General features: G+C 45.1%; 1 protein-coding gene across 1 annotated transcript in view; it reads right to left on the bottom strand.

The window, feature by feature from the left end:
- The window catches only part of LOC132817614 (hematopoietically-expressed homeobox protein hhex-like), a 126,047-nt gene that overhangs the window by 83,208 nt on the left and 25,899 nt on the right, over positions 1-16,940 (bottom strand). The window contains exons 2-3 of the mRNA XM_060828121.1: positions 8,630-8,808; positions 5,463-5,513 (exon numbers count right to left, since the gene is read on the bottom strand). Coding sequence (XP_060684104.1) covers positions 5,463-5,513; positions 8,630-8,808 — 230 coding nt within the window. The remainder of the gene's footprint in view (positions 1-5,462; positions 5,514-8,629; positions 8,809-16,940) is intronic.

The following is a 16,940-nucleotide window of genomic DNA, read 5'->3' as shown; positions in this document are numbered from 1 at the left end:
TACTGATTAACCTGTCTACTTCAGCCTTGAATATACCGAATGACCCAGCCTCGATAGCCCTCTGTGGAAAGGAATTCCACAGAATCACTCCCCTCTGAGAGAAGAAATTCCTCCTCATTGGTCTTCAATGTGCAACCCCTCTTTCTAAGATGATACCCTCTGGTCCCAGACTCTCCCACAAGGGAAACAACCATTCCACACATCTACCCTGTCTAAGAATCTTGTCAAGTCATCTCTCATTCTTCTAATTAGTATAAAACCAATTACTCAACATCTATTCATAAACCTCATTGAAACAAAGACTAACATCCCGTCTGCCTTCTTTATTCCTTGCTGAATTTGGATGCTAGATTTTTATGATTCCTAAAACAGGACTCATGAATCCCTCTGTGCTGGAGCGCCTGCAGTCTCTACTCCTTTTCAATAACATTCAGCCTGTCTATTCTTCCTGGTAAAGGGCATTACTTCACATTTTCCCACATTGTAGGGGAATGGGTATGGGTGGCTTACTCTTCAGAGGGTCAGTGTGGACTTGTTGGGCCGAAGGGCCTGTTTCCACACTGTAGGGAATCGAATCTAATCTACTATCCCAGCTGCCAAATTTTGACCACACCGTTAACCTCTCTATATCCTTTTGCAGACTTTTTGTGAAATCCTTGCTCCTTGTCTGTTTGTTTGTGGAATTGAGTACAAGAGTCAGGATGTCATATAACAGCTTTATAAGACTTTGGTTTAGAGTATTGTGTTAAATTCTGGTTGCCACTTTACAGGAAGGATGTGGAGGCTTTGGAGAGGGTGCAGAAGAGGTTTACCAGGATGCCGCCTGGATTAGAGGCTATGAGCTATAAGGAGAGGCTACATTGTTTTCTCTGGAGCTACAGAAGCTGAGAGGAGACTTAATAGAAGTCTATACAATTATGACAGTCAGAATCATTTTTCCCAGAGTTAAAATGTCTAACACTAGGGGGCATGCATTTAAGGTGAGAGGGAGAAAGTTCAAAGGCGATGTGAGGGGTAAGGTTTTTTACACAGAGGGGTCTGAAACACACTGCCACGGGCGATGGTGGGGGCAGATACAATAGGGGCGTTCAAAGAACTTTCAGAAAAACCACATAATGATACAGGAAATGGAGGGATATGGGCCAAAGACAGGCAGAAGGTGTTGAATTTGGCTTCATGTTCAGCACAACACTGTGGGCTGGAGGACCCTTTCCTGTGCTGTACTGTTCCATGTTCTACGTCTTCCCACCTATTTTTGTGTCATATCCTAGGTACATACACATGAGGAATAAATACAAGGTATCCAAAGCTAGTGTATCCTGGATGACAAAGGATAGAAAAGAGGCAGGTGATTCATTCCGAATAATAACAGCAAAAGAAATCAGGAAGGGTATTTCAAATGCAGGAGACAGGCTAAGGTTGGAATAAAGAAGATTCAAAGGAAGCAGGAGGAAAAGATGGCAGACTCTGCTAAAAGAAAGTAGAATGGTCGTCAAACACATTAAGAGTAAAAGATGGGTGAAATTTAGAGCGGGGCCCACAGGGTAGGCCGCTCACTGAGAAAAAGGGTACGGCAGAGATACTAACTGAGTATTTTGCTTCTGTATTTGCCAAATCAGACGGTGGTGACAGTGACCATGTTGAAAATGTGGGGGTTGAGCAACTGAGCCGTACAGGGAGGGATAAAGAGGAGGTACTAACAAGGCTGGCAGCACTCCAGGTAGAGAAGTCGCCAGGCCCAGATGGGATGGATTGCAAACTGCAGAGTCGTTGACAGAAACTTTCCAGGCTTCTTTGACCACAGGCTTGGCTTGCTAAGCCATTTCAGAAGAAATTGACTGTCAACCACATTGCTGTGGGTCTGGAGTCACAAGTAAGCCAGACCAGGTAAGGATGGCAGATTTCCTTCCCTGGAGGACATTAATCAACCAGGTGGGTTTTCCACACAATCCTCAATGGTTTCATGGTCATCAGTAGATTCCTAATTTCCACATTTTTTTTGGAAAACAAATTAAATTCAAACTCCTTCGTCTACTATGGCAGGATCTGAACCCAATCCTCAGGGCATTAGCAAAGCCTCCAAATTAATAGTGTCATGACAATTCCAGTAGGCCATCACCTCCCCTAATGGATGGTTAGGGATATAGCGACAGGAGAAATTCCTTTTGGCTTTCAGGTCTGTGCCATTATTAACTGCAAAAAAAATCTCAAGTTAAAAATGTACAATTTCATGTGCAAAAACTGTATTTGTTTATGGGAGCTCCAAACGTCTCTCACCATTCAGTGTGGAAAGATATTTCCTCATTCCATGTCAGGAGGATCTGCCTTGAATTTGAAGACTGACGCTCCTCAGTCCTATATTCTCCAACCAGTGGAAATATTGTCTGAATTTTACCAAAGTCATTTTCTATTAATTTCTTATAACCTTTGTTCAAGTGACCTCCTAAGCATCCATATTCCAGGGAATGTGACACTTGATTTGTGTATAATTTAATCATTATTAACTTAATCACCATGGTGGCTCAGTGATTAGCACTGCTGCCTCACAGTGCCAGGGACCCAGGTTTGATTCCCGTCGGGCAACTGTCTGTGTGGAGTTTGCTCGTTCCCCCTGTGGTTTGTGTGGGTTTCCTCTGGGTGCTCCAGTTTCCTCCTACAGTCCAAAGATGTTACGTGGATTCGCCCATGCCCATAGTGTTCAGGGAGTTGTGGGCTTGTGGGATTAGCCGTGGGAAATGCAGGGTTACACGAATAGGATGGGGGGGGGGTGAGTCTGAGTGGAATGCTCTTTAGAGGGTTGGTAGGAACTCGATGGGCTGAATGGCCTGTTTCCACACAATGATGACTCATTAAGTGAATGTGTACTGCGCTCCCTCCGAGGCTCCATCCTAAAAGCTAAGGTAATCTGAAGTGCTTGCTGTATTCCATGGTTTTATACAGCATGGTCTTTACACCAGCATCCTCCACATTATAAAATCACCATTTCAGTTGCCCCGTTAATGATCTTTCTGCCTCCACCGACCCTCTCAGGTGATGTAAAATATCCCATGGCACTCTAACAAATAAATAAGAGTATCCTTCTTGATGTTCCGTACAACATCCATGCAGCAATCAATGTTAGGCAAACAGATTACCTTGTGGGTTACAAGCCTCGAGTAAAAAATGAGGTCTGCAGATGCTGGAGATCACAGCTGCAAATGTGTTGCTGGTCAAAGCACAGCAGGCCAGGCAGCATCTCACGAATAGAGAATTCGACGTTTCGAGCATAAGCCCTTCATCAGGCCTCATCTGCTACTTACTGTGAATAAACTGGATTCTATATTCCTTACACTAGAACTGTAACAACACTGCATCATAAGACCAGAAGTAATCGGGACAGGGGTAGGCCATTCAGTCCCTTGAGCCTGTTCAATAGGATCGCGGCTGATCTGCCACTCCTCATATCCTCTGCCTTTCCTGCCCTTTCTCTATAACCCTTGATTCCCCGACTGATGAAGAATCTCTCTCAGCCTTAAATATACACAAGGACCCTGCCCCCCACAGCTCTCTCTGTGGCAAAGAGTTCCAAAGACTCTCAACCCTCTGAGAGAAGAAATTCCTCCTCATCTCAGTCTTAAATTGGTGCCTCTTTATTCTGAGACTGTGCTCTCTGGTCCTAGACTCCCCCATGAGGGGAAACATTCTCTCAGCTTTTATCTGAACAAACTCTTTAAGGGTGATCACTTCTCATTTTTTGAACCTCCAGTGAGTAGAGTCTGAACCAAAGTCCCAGCCTTTGCTAATCAGACAATCCCTCCATACCGGGGATCATCCTTGTGAACCTTCTCTGCACTCCCTCCAATGGAATAATACCATTCCCTTAAATCTGGGAACCAAATCTGGTCATTGGCTGTAAAGTTTACTGGGATGCTCTGAGGCAGTGAAAGATGCTCCAGATATGAAGTTGTTTGAAGTCTTTCTGTCTCTACAGATTCAGAGACTGAAAATTTACCAGCGTACGGAGTATGGGCAAAGAAGTGCAGGTTAGGTGGAATCGCCATGCTAGATTGCCTGTAATGTCCAGGTGAATTAGCCATGGGAAATGCAGGGACAGGATAGGGGGGTGTATATGATGGGATGCTTTTTGGAGGGTTGGTGTGGACTTGATGGACCAAATAGCCTGCTTCCACACTGCTAGGATTCTATGATTCTATGAGAAATAGGCCAATCAGCCCCTCAAGCCTGTTCCACCCCTCAGTAAGATCTTGACTGATTGGTTTATGTATTGTATTCCACATTTGCAGTGCACACTACCGAATGAGAATTTACTTACCTCTTCCTTAAATTCATGCAATTAGTCTTCTTCCTCTACCTTCGGCAGTAGTGTGTTCCACAACAGTTCAACACTCTGAGAGAAAAGATTTCTCCTCATCTCTCCCCTAAAGGGGTGACCCTGAATTTGAAAACAGTACCTCCCTAATTTAGGACTGACCCACAGCATCGTTTTCACGTTCACCTTGTCAAGACTATTCAGGATCTTATACACTTCGATCAAGTCACCTCTCACTCTTCAAGACCCCTGTGGTAACAAGCCCAGTCTGCCCCACCCTTTCCTCATAAGACAATCGAACCATTCCAAGTATCAATCTGACAAACCTCCTCTAAACTGCTTTGAATTCATTTACAACCTTGCTTAAGTAAAGACAGCAGAACTATATACAGCACAGGTTGTTTTGCGAGAACATGCATTTTGTTATTGCAAATTCATTAGAACACGATTAACAAATTAGGAACACTGTTTCTAACATGCGAACTTTTAAAGCGTGCATTGGTTATAACGTAATTCCGGCTCCATTAGTTGAAATAGTGCTGCTATCACGTGATTTTCTTATACACAGGACTGCACGAGAACAGAAGTGCCGCGTTATAGCAGGATTGACTGTATTCAAGAGGAGGTTGTGCAGGTTGGTACAATTACAACATTTAAAAGGCATTTGGATAGGTATATGAACAGGAAGGGTTTAGATGTTCATGTGCCAAATGCTGGCAAATGGGACTAGATCAGTTTAAGATATCTGGTCAGCCTGGACGAGTTGGACTGAAGGGTCTGTTTCCATGCTGTACATCTGTATCACTCGTTGTAGTCTCAATACCCTGTATGACTTGAGCATAATGATCTTACTTTTCTGTACAAATTTGCTTGCAATAACAGGCAACATCCCATTATTCTCCTTAATTACTTATTGCGCCTACATTCTAAGTTTTTGTGGCTTGTGTACCTTGGAGTTCCAGAGTTGTTCTCCATTTATTTAGCTCTCTGTTTCGGTAACACTGGTTTGTTCCCTGTCTCTCGGTCATTTTGCCTGGTCAATTCAGATGCTGAATGCTTGGGTTAATGAGACAACAGGAATAGTCTATTTATCAATGCAGGGTCCAATGACACATTTGCCCAATCAAGTTGGGGGAAAACCAACGCTTTGTACCTGTTTTAGTCTTCGCCATTTTGCTCTCCTGTTCTGGAACCATGTTTTCACCTGCAGAGCAAATGAAAAAGAGAAGAAAGAAAAAAGTCAGATAGCAGGAGGCAGGAGAAAATCTGAGCCAGTTCTTCCAGACAGAGCATAGAACAAGTCTGTGCTGTCCCTGTCCTGAGAGTGTTTGATGGGGACAGTGTAGCGGGAGCTTTACTCTGTATCTAACCCCGTGCTGTCCCTGTCCTGGGAGTGTTAATGGGGACAGTGTAGAGAGAGCTTTACTCTGTATCTAACCCTGTGCTGTCCCTGTCCTGGGAGTGTTTGAAGGGGACAGTGTAGAGAGAGCTTTACTCTGTATCTAACCCTGTGCTGTCCCTGTCCTGGGAGTGTTTGAAGGGGACAGTGTAGAGAGAGCTTTACTCTGTATCTAACCCTGTGCTGTCCCAGTCCTGGGAGTGTTTGATGGGGACAGTGTAGAGAGAGCTTTACTCTGTATCTAACCCTGTGCTGTCCCTGTCCTGGGAGTGTTTGATGGAGACAGTGTAGAAATAGCTTTACTCTGTATCTAACCCCATGCTGTCCCGTCCTTGGAGTGATGAATGGGGACAATGTAGCGACAGCTTTACGCTGTATCTAACCCTATACCATCCTTTCCTAGGAGTGACGGATGGGCCAGTCTAGAGTGAGCCTAACATTCAGTTTTTGAAAGATTCAAGGGACTTTTATCAAAAGTAGAAATTGTTGGGAAAACTCAGCAGGTGTTGCCCTCTGTAGAGAGAAAACAAAGTTATTGTTTTGGATCTGGTGATCCTTTTCAGAACTGATGGTAGCTATGAAAAGTTGTGAAAAGTAGAAGATGGGGTGGGGAGAGAAGTAAGGGGAGAAGTAAACAATAGGTGGGGATAAAGCCCAAAGAGAGCAAAAAATAGTTGGACAGACAGAGGACTGGGTAAAGTCTCAGAGAATGAAAAGCTGCTCATTGGGAATGGGGGGCTGTCAATGGATTGTGTGTGTTAACAGACTATGCAATGACAAGGCCTGGTGTGTGGGGGTTGGGGTAAGGATATGGGAGAAAATGCCTCAAATCCCAAATTATTGAACTCATTATTGAGTCCGGAGGGTTGCAGGGTCTCTCAGTGGGGCTGTTCTTCCAGCTTGTGCTGAATCTCACTGGAACACCACAGCAAGCCTGGGACAGAGATGTTGGCCAGGGAACAGGGTAAGGTGTTAAAGTAACAGGTAACTGGAAGCTCAGGGTTATCTTTGAGGGCAGAACGTAGGTGTTCTGTGAGGCAGTGCCCCGGTCGACACTTCACTTCCACAGTGTAGAGGAGACCACATTGTGAGTAGCGGATGCAGTAGACGAGATTGTGTGAGGTGCAGGTAAAGTGCTGCTTCACCTGGAAGGTGTATTTTGGCCCTAGGATACTGAGGAGGTAAATGGGCATGTGTTACACCTTCAGCAGCTGAAGGGGAAGGGGCCGTGGGGCTGTGGGGGTGAGGTGTTGGGAGTGAAGGAAGAGTGAACCTGTGTGTCCCAGAGGGATTGGTCCCTGCGGAAAGCGGACAGTGGAGGGGAGGGGAATGTGTGTCTGGTGGTGACATCTCACTGGAGTTGGAGAAATGGTGGCTGATGATTCTCTGGATGTGGATGCTGGTGGGATGGTAAGTAAGGACAAGAGGAAGGCAGCATCCGAGGAGCAGGAAAATTGACATTTTGGGCAGGAGCCTTTCATCAAGCCTTCTTGATGAAGGGCTTCTGCCCGAAACGTCAATTTTCCTGTTCCTTGGATGCTGCCTGCCCTGCTGTCCATTTCCAGCACCACTCTGATCTCCAGCATTTGCAGTCCTCCCTTTCGCCTAGGGCAAGAGAAACCCTATCGCTGTTGTGGGGGGGAAGAGAGGGGGTGAGGGCAGAAGTAGAGGAGATGGGTTGGACCCAGTTGGGGGCGCGGCCAATATGGTGCTGGCCATTCCTCCGTTGAGGAGGAAGGTGGACATTTTGGAGGCTCCCTTGTCGAAGTTGGCCTCATCCGAACAAATATAACAGAGATGGAGGGACTGGGAGACTGGAATAGAGTCTTTACAGGAAGCAGGGTGTGCCGATGTACAGTTAAGGTTACTGTGGGAGTCAGTGGGATTATAGTGGATATTGGTGGCCAGGAATGGAAACAGAGGTGTTGAAAAAGAGAAGGGGAGGGGGTCAGAGATGGACCAGGTGAAAATGAGGGCGGAGTGGAAATAGGAAGTGAAATTGGTTAACTTTTCCAATTCTGGACGAGAGAGGGAAGCAGCACTGGTGACATCATCGATGCACAGAAAAAAGAGTTGTGGGTGGGGGCTGGAATGGACCGGAAGAAGGAATACTCCACGTACCCCACACAGTGATAGGTATAACCGGGTAACCCACAGCCCAGCCCCCTGACCTGAAGAAAGTGGGGGGACTTAAAGGAGAAATTATTCAAAGTGAGGAGGCAGAGAAGGGTGGAGGTGGTGGGAGACGGTTCAGGCCTTTCTGATAGGGAGAAGCACAGGCCATCCTGGGAGGGGATGGACATGTGAAGGTGAAGAGGACATGGCCGAAACTGATGTAAACTATCAGAGGAATCGTGAAGTAAGCGGGAAGGGAACAGGACCAGGGGAGAAAGTACCGAGACAAGGTAAGAAGAGATGAGATTGGTGGCACAGGAGCAGGCTGAAACAATGGGTGTCCCCGGGCAGTTCTGTATGTCAGATTTGGGAAGGAGGTTGAAATGTGCTGTGTGGGGCTGGGAGATGATGAGCTTGGAGACAGTAGTGGGGTTTGGGGCAGAGAGAACTTTCCTCTGTGGGTCCCCTGATTTGCTGATTTGATGGCTGCTATCATGGGTGGCAAAAAGATGCAGAAAGCTTCTCAACTCCCACCACTGTCACCTTAAACACAGGTAGGTGGTCAGAGCTGATAAATATTGAATCTATTTAAGACGGAGGTAGGTGTGTTCTTGGTGGCCAAGGGGATCATGGGTTACAGAGAGAAGGCGGGAGAATGGGGTTGAGAAACCTGTCAGCCGTGACTGAATGGCGGTGCGGACTCGATAGGCTGAATGGCCTAATTTCTACTCCTCTGTCTTACGGCCTAAATGAGTCGGCCCCGCAACTTGTGCATGATCTAATTCCTTTCCAATCCCGCAACTTACCTGCCTCTCGCTGAGCTGCAGGGATCTGGCCAGGCACTTCCTCTCTGGTGGTGAAAGGTATTTCTGGATCTCAAACTTTTTCTCCAACTCCACGGTCTGATCATTGGAAAATCGCACCTGACCCCCTTTTCTTTTGTGGGAGGAACGCTGGGTATACACATTCCAAAAATAATCCTTATCTGAGGGAAAGAAACAGAAAGAGTTAAGTCAATTAGAAAGAGATGCACAGAAAAGTGGAACGGATGCTTTGAAAATGAAGACAGATGGGAGAAGCCTGGCATTTTGCAACAGACCAGCCAGTGAAAGGTAAGGTCATAAAGTCAGAGTTATAGAAATGTATAGCACGGAAACTGACCCTTCAGTCCAGTTCCTCCATGCCGACCAGATATCCTAAATTAATCTAGTCCCTTTTGCCAGCATTTGGCCCACATCCCTCCAAACCCTTCCTGTTCATATACCCATCCAGACGCCTTTTAAATGTTGCAGTTGTACCAGCCTCCACCACTTCCTCTGGCAGCTCATTCCATGCACATACCACCCTCTGCCCCTTAGGTCCCTTGTAAATCTTTCCCCTCTCACCCTTACCTTATGTCCTCTAGTCGTGGACTCTCCTACCCTAGGGAGGAGACCTTAACTATTCACCCTATCCATGCCCTTCATGACTTTATAAACTTCTATAAGGTCACCTCCAGGGAATATAGCCCCAGCCTGTTGGGCCTCCACCCCATAACTCAGCCAGCATTGCGCCTGTGTCTTGGACTGTTATGGAATGGACAAGGCATATTCACATCCGCATCTATATCCACAGAGAATGCTAATCATCAGCAGTGCCATTAACCATCAAAACAATGAGGTGGGTGATTTTGCTTCTGAATTCAAATATGTCACTTTGAAAAAAATTATACAAATTTTTTCAGGGGGTGCTTCGTACATTCAACAGCACAAGGTGGATTAAACCGCTGCTCCCCAGGGAGCTCACAAGATTTTAGAATCTTAGAGTCATACGACATGGAAACAAACTCTTCAGTGACCAGGGTTTCCAAGTTAAACTAGTTTAGTTACCTGTTTTTGACCCATACCCTTCTAAACCTTTCCTCTCCATGGACCTGTCCAAATGTCCTTTAAATGTTGTAATTGTACGGGGGTCTGCGTCACTAATGGAACTGTAAGGCCCAGTGTCAGAAACAGGCACCTGCCGATATACAAACATCGATGTACTTGATGAGCAGAGAGTCCTATGATCGTGAGTACTGAGGATCAGAGCTACTGTTTGTACATCAGTTGGAGCCTGTTTCTGACCTTGCGCCTTCCGGTGCCATGAGTAATGACAACAGACTGGTCACAGTCATACTATGATGATGGCGGTGCTGTGGTAGTAATCCAGCAGCCCCTTAAACTATTGTTCTGGGCTAACACACCAATCGGTACCCTTAGTGTCAATGGATCTGTCTTCACTGTCACCCACTGCTCTCTGTGCCCAGATGCCAGGTAGACTGCCACACAAGTTACCACCAGCAATCTGAGTGGTTGGCTGAGAGGAAAGGTTAAAAAGACTGGGATGGCTTTCATGGGAAAGACAACGGCTGAAGGAAGATCTGAGAGAAGTCCATAAAATTATGAGAGGTATAGATAAGGTGAATAGTTAGAGGTTTATAACCCCCAAGGTTAACATTTCAATGACAGGGGGGGGGGCACAGGTTCAAAGGGCAAGGGGGAAAGTTGAAGGGAGCTGAGCGAGGCAGGTTTTTCACGCAGAGAGCGGTAGAGGCCTGGAATGCACTGCCAGAAGAAGCTGTGGACACAGGCAAGTTGTCAACACTTCAAGAGGAAGAAGGCGGGTTATGTTAGGATGAAACGTGAAGGCTCAGTTAGGGTGCTTGATAATTACAAGTTAGCCAGGAAAGACCGAAAGAGAGAGCTAAGAAGAGCCAGGAGGGGACTTGAGAAGTCATTGGGAGGCAGGATCAAGGAAATACCTAAAGCTTTCTATAGGTATATCATGAATAAAAGAATGATGAGAGTAAGATTAGGGCCAATCCAGGATAGCAATGAGAAGTTTTGTGTGGAGTCTGATGAGATAAGGGAAGCACTAAATAAATATTTTTTGTCAGTATTCACACTACAAAAAGACAATGTTGTCAAGGACAATACTGAGATACAAGCAACGAGACTAGATGAGATTGAGGTTCACAAGGAGGAGGTGTTAGCAATTCTGGAAAGTGTGAAAATAGATAAGTCCCCTGGGCCAGATGGGATTTATCCTCGGATTCTCTGGGAAGCCAGGGAGGAGATTGCTGAGCCTTTGGCTTTGATCTTTATGTTGTCATTGTCTACAAAGACTGGAGGATAGTAAATGTTGTTTCCTTATTCAAGAAGAGGAGTAGAGACAACCAATAAGCCTTACTTCTATTGTGGGTAAAATGTTGGAAAAGGTTATACCTTTCTAGATGATTATAAATTCTATCACTTATAAGTTGATTAGAGATGGTCAACACAGTTTTGTGAAGGGTAGGTCGTGCCTCACAAACCTTATTGAGTTCTTTGAGAAGGTGACCAAACAGGTGGATGAGGGTAAAGTGGTTGATGTGGTGTATATGGATTTCAGTAAGGTGTTTGATAAGGTTTCCTGTGGTAAGCTATTGCATAAAATACGTAGGCATGGGATTCAGGGTGATTTAGTGGTTTGGATCAGAAGTCGGCGAGCTGAAAGAAGACAGAGGGTGGTGGTTGTTGGGAAATGTTCAGCCTGGAGTTCAGTTACTAGTGGGCTACCACATGGATCTGCTTTGGGTCCACTGCTGTTTGTCATTTTTATAAATGACCTGGATGAGAGTGTAGAAGGATGGGTTAGTAAATTTGCGGACGATACTAAGGTCGGTACAGTTGTGGATAGTGCTGAAGGATGTTGTGGGTTACAGAGGGACATAGATAAGCTGCAGAGCTGGGCTGAGAAGTGGTAAATGGAGATAAATGTGGAAAAGTGTGAGGTGATTCACTTTGGAAGGAGTAACAGGAATAAAGAGTACGGGACTAATGATTAGATTCATGGTAGTATAGATGAGCAGAGAGATGCCGATGTCCATGTACATAGATCTCTGAAATTTCCACCCAGGTTGATAGTGTTGTTAAGAAGGCACATGGTCTGTTAGCTTTCATTGGTAGAGGGATTGAGTTTGAGCCATGAACTCATGTTGCAGCTGTACAAAATTGGTGCGGCCACATTTGGAGTATTGCATACAGTTCTGGTCACCGCATTACAGGAAAGATGTGGAAGTTTTGAAAGGGTTTCGAGGAGATTTACTAGGATGTTGCCTGGTATGGAGGGAAGGTCTTATGAGGAAAGGTTGAGGGACTTGAGTCTGTTTTCATTAGAGTGACGAAAGTTGAAAGATAACTTAATTGAGACATATGAGATAATCAGAGTGTTAGATAGGGTAGACAGTGAGAGCCTTTTTCCTCGGATGGTGATGGCTAGCATGAGGGGACATAGCTTTAAATTGACCGGTGAGAGATATAGGACAGATGTCAGAGGTAGTTTCTTTACTCAGAGAGTCGTAGAGGCATGGAATGCCCTGCCTGCAACAGTAGTAGATTCGTCAACGTCAGGGGCATTTAAATGGTCATTGGATAAACATCTGGATGAAAATGGAATAGTGTAGGTTAGATGGGTTTCAGATTGGTTCCACAAGTCGGAGCAACATCGAGGGCTGAAGGGCCTGTACTGCACTGACATGTTCTATGTTCTATGTTCTATTTAAGAGGCATTGGATGGTTACATGAATAGGGAGGCAATAGAGGGATAGGAACCGTTTAAGGGCAGAAGGTTTGTTTTTTAGATTAGTTAGGGCACAATGATTGTCACAGGCTCAGGGGGGTGAAGGGCCTTGTGCTGGACTTCTGTTTTGTTCTTTGTTCCTTTGAAATTGTAAGACACAGAGAGAGAGGGTGTGGGAAACGCACCAACATTTGCCATGAAGCAATGTGGGAGGTTCGGCTGTCATGGGAGAGGGTTTACAAAGAGGAAGCTGCAAGTGAGTGATTGGGAAATCTGTTGCTTGCAGTGATATGCTTTTCTCAAGTTGTCCGAGACTCTCGGGTTGAACTTTCCCATCCTCTTTCTAGTTTTGAATATTCAGTAGTGCTTTTACCGCCAAGGTTTAGCCATCTCGAATACTCCAGACAAGAGAGATGTGTTAGCAGACCTTTTCACTCACAGGCACGGTGGCTCAGAGGTTTGCACTGATGCCTCACTGGACCTGGGTTCAATTCCAGCCTCAGGCAAATGTTTGCACGTTCTCCCCGTGTGTGCGTGGGTTTCCTCCAGGTCCTCCAGTTTCCTCCCACAGTCCAAAGATGTCCAGGTTAGGTGAATTGGCCATGCTGAATTGCCTACGCTGTTCAGGGATGTGTAGGTTGGGTGTATTAGTCAGGGGAAATGTACAGTAATAGGATGGGGGAGCGGGTCTGGGTGTGATACTCTTTGAAGGGTCGGTGTGGACTTGTTGGGCCAAATGGCCTGTTTCTACACTGTAGGGATTCTTATGACTTCTCTGAGGACAGATTCAGGAAAACAAGTCAGGCTTGAAATTTGGAATGCAAGTCCCTGTGCCCTACAGGGTGACTAACCAAGAGTTAGAGCTGGGATTGGATGAGATCATTCTTTCACACACAACGTCAACATGATGGATCAAATGCTGTCCTTCAAGATCATAAATCTTCCTCTCCTTTTCTTTTTCTTTTAATGTGCTCTTTGAAAATTCATTTAAGAACATAAGACATAGGAGCAGAAATTAGGCCATTCAGCTCATCGAGTCTGTTCCACTATTTAATCATGGCTGAGAAGTTTCTCAACCCCATTCTCCTGCTTTCTCCCCAAAATCCTTGATCCTCATGACAATCAAGAACCTATCTAACTCCATCTTAAATATACTCAGTGACCTGGCCCCCACAGCCTTCTGTGGCAGTGTATTCCACAGATTCACCACTCTCTGGCTGAAGAAGTTTCTCCTTATCTCCATTCTAAAAGGTCTTCCCTTCACTCAAATAGGACCCTTGGGTCCTATTCTTTCCTTCCAACGGAAACATCTTCCCAATGTCCACTCTGTCCAGGCCAGTCAATATTCTGTATGTTTCAATTAGAGCCCTCCTCATCCTTTTAAACTCCAACGAGTATAGACCCAAAGCCCTCAAACATTCCTCATCTGTTAAGCCTTTCATTCCTGGGACCATTTTCGTGAACCTCCTCTGAACACACTTCAGGGCCAGTTCATCCTTCCAATTTTACGGGCCCAAAAACTGCATACAATACTCCAAATGTGGTCTGGCCAAGCCTTCTAGCTCCTCAGAAATATATCACTGCTTTTATATTCAAGTCCTCTCAAAGTAAATGCCACCATTGCGTTTGCCTTCCTAACAACTGACTCAACCTGCAAGTTTACCTTGAGAGAATTCTGGACTAGAACTCTCGAGTCTCTTTGCACTTCAGATTTCTGAATTTTCTTCCCATTTAGAAAACAGTCCATGTCTCTATTCTTCCTCCCAAAGTGCATGACCTCACACTTTCCCACGTTGTACTCCGTCTGTCGTTTCTTTGCCCACTCTCCTAACCTGTCCAAACCCTTCTGCAGCCTCCCCACCTCCTCAGTGCTACCTGTCCCTCTACCTGCCTTTGTATCATCTGCAAACTTAACCAGAATGCCCTCAGTTCCTTCATCCAGATCGTTAATCTATAAAGTGAAAAGTTGTGGAAATGCACAGCAGATCAGGCAGCATCCAAGGAGTAGGAAAATCGACGTGCCCGAAATGTTGATTTTTTTCCTGCTCCTATGCTGCCTGGCCTGCTATGCTTTTCCAGCACCACTCTAATCTTGATTCAGTTCATTGAGTCATGCACTCATTGAATAGTAGAGCAGATTTGAAGGGTTGAATGGCCTACTTCTGCTCCTAGGTTTTACAGTATTAAGGTCAACATCTGGAGTTATGACCCCTGGATCTGATAGCAGATTCACAGATGTTCAATAACCTCATGCTGATAAATCATGGTCAGTGAATACATCTTCATATTAAACCTCGTCTGTCCACCAACGTTGCTCAGTTTTGCTGCTATTATTTTACAGTGTTTTGAACTTGTGAAAATATTCAAGGCAAATCAAAGGAGTGCCCTTTATTTATAAAGGGAACGAGACAAAAAAAAAAGCAGGTAACTATAGGTCAGTTAGCTTAACATCTGTTGTCGTTAGATTGTGCTGGAAACTACAGAGGAACTTCGGTTATTCAAAGACCCATTATCTGAATTCCGGAATATCCGAACGGGATCACAAAGTCCCGATGCTTGGCTAAACTGTATTATCCAGCATTTAATTATCCAAACAAATTACACCACCCCCGTGTTGTTTGGATAATCGAGGTTCCTCTGTATTCTAAAGTATGTAATAGCAGAGCAATTAGAAATGTTTGGTATGATCAAATAGCGTCAGTATGGCTTTAAGAGGAAATCATGCCTGACACATTTACTAAAATTCTTTAAGGAGGTAACACACAGCAGAGATAAAGTGAACCAGTAATATAATTTGATTTTCAGAAGGCATCCAGAGAATAAGGTACCACATATTAGGCTCATTAATAAGTGCTGCAGGTGGGTTTTTTCAATCACTCACAGGCCAGCATTTAGGGTAATTAAGAGTCAACCACATTGCTGTGGGTCTGGAGTCACATGTAGGTCAGATCAGGTAAGGATGGCAGTTTCACAGAGGCATAGAGTCTACAGCATGGAAACAGGCCCTTCAGCCCAACTTGTCCCTGCTATCCAGTTTTCACAATTAAACTAATCCCACTTGCCTGTGTTTGGTCCACATCCCACCAGACCTATCCCACCCATGTACCTGCTGAAATGTTTCTTAAATGACGAGGTTGTATTTGCTTCTACAACTACCTCTGGCAGCCAGATACTCACCACCCCACCCCCTGTGTGACAAAGTTGTCCCTCAAATCTCTTTTGTATCTCCCCCACTCTCTTAAATCTTTCCTAAAGGACATTAGTGAAACAAATGGGCTTTTCTCCAGCAATCACTCCCTGGTCATTCATGGAATACAGACGTCACCATCTGCTGTGGCAGAGTTTGAACCTGGGTCCCCAGGATATTACCTATGGCTCTGGATTAACAGTCCAGTGATAATGCTATTAAGCTGTTGCCTCCCTGTCGGCATGGATAGAGGATTGGCAAACCAGTAGACGAAAGCGACTAAGGCCATTTCAGGATGGTAACTTGCAATTCATGGAGTGCTCACGGGGATCAGTGCTGGGGTCTCGAAACTTTACATCACACATTCATGACAGAAGTGGATGACACCAAAAATAGGTGGGAGGGCAAGGGGTGAAGATGGCGCAAAGACTCTGCAGAGGGAGATAGACAGGTTCAGTGAGTGGAACATAAACTTGGCCAATGGAATATAATGTTGGGAAATGTGAGGTTATGCACTTTAGCAGGAAGAATATTTCAATGGGGAAAGACCACAGAAAGGTACAGAATAGATGGATTTGGGAATCCTCGTCCATGAAACACCCAAAAACATTAACAAATTCAGCCGGTAATAGGAAAGTAGATGGCCTCTAATTCAATGGGAATGCAGTCTATACGTAGGAAGACAAAATCAGGAACTGCAGGCTAAGCTCAGCAGGTCTGGTCAAACCTGAGGAACAGTCACTCAACCCGAAATATGAATTCTGATTTCTCTCCACAGATGCAGCCAGACCTGCAGAGCTTTCCCAGTGATTTCCATTTTTGTTTCTGATTTACAACATCCGCAGTTCTTGCGGTTTATAAAAGTAGGGAGGTTTTACTAAAACTGTACAGGGCACTACTCAGAGAACAGCTGGAACATTGTGAAAAGTTTCCGGCCCCTTATCTAAGAAAAGATACACCAATTTTGGAAAGGTTGCTTCCCCTTGTGGGAGAGTCTGGGACCAGAGGTTGGAATCTCAGAATACGGGGTTGCGGTTAAAACAGAGCTGAGGATGGGGAGTGAATCTGTGGAATTATTTACTGCAAAGGACACCCTTAACTATATTCAAGGCTGAGAATCAGGAGGGAATCAAGAATTGAGGGGTTAAGACAGAAAAGTAGAGTTGAAGATTATTAGATCCATCATGATTTCCTTGAATGACCAAGCAGGCTCGATGGGCTGAATGGTCTACTTCTGCTCCTGTGTCTTCCAGTCTTACTTATCACTAGAATAGATGATCCAGCAATTATCCAAATTCTGTCTGTGACAGCTTGTTGTGCACAGCTAGACTGCATTCTTTTCCCAGCAA

The sequence above is a fragment of the Hemiscyllium ocellatum genome, chromosome 1 (genome assembly GCF_020745735.1).
Source record: "Hemiscyllium ocellatum isolate sHemOce1 chromosome 1, sHemOce1.pat.X.cur, whole genome shotgun sequence".
NCBI lineage: Eukaryota > Metazoa > Chordata > Chondrichthyes > Orectolobiformes > Hemiscylliidae > Hemiscyllium > Hemiscyllium ocellatum.
The sequence above is the reverse complement of the archived record's forward strand: the minus strand, read 5'-3'. Positions and strand labels throughout refer to the sequence as shown.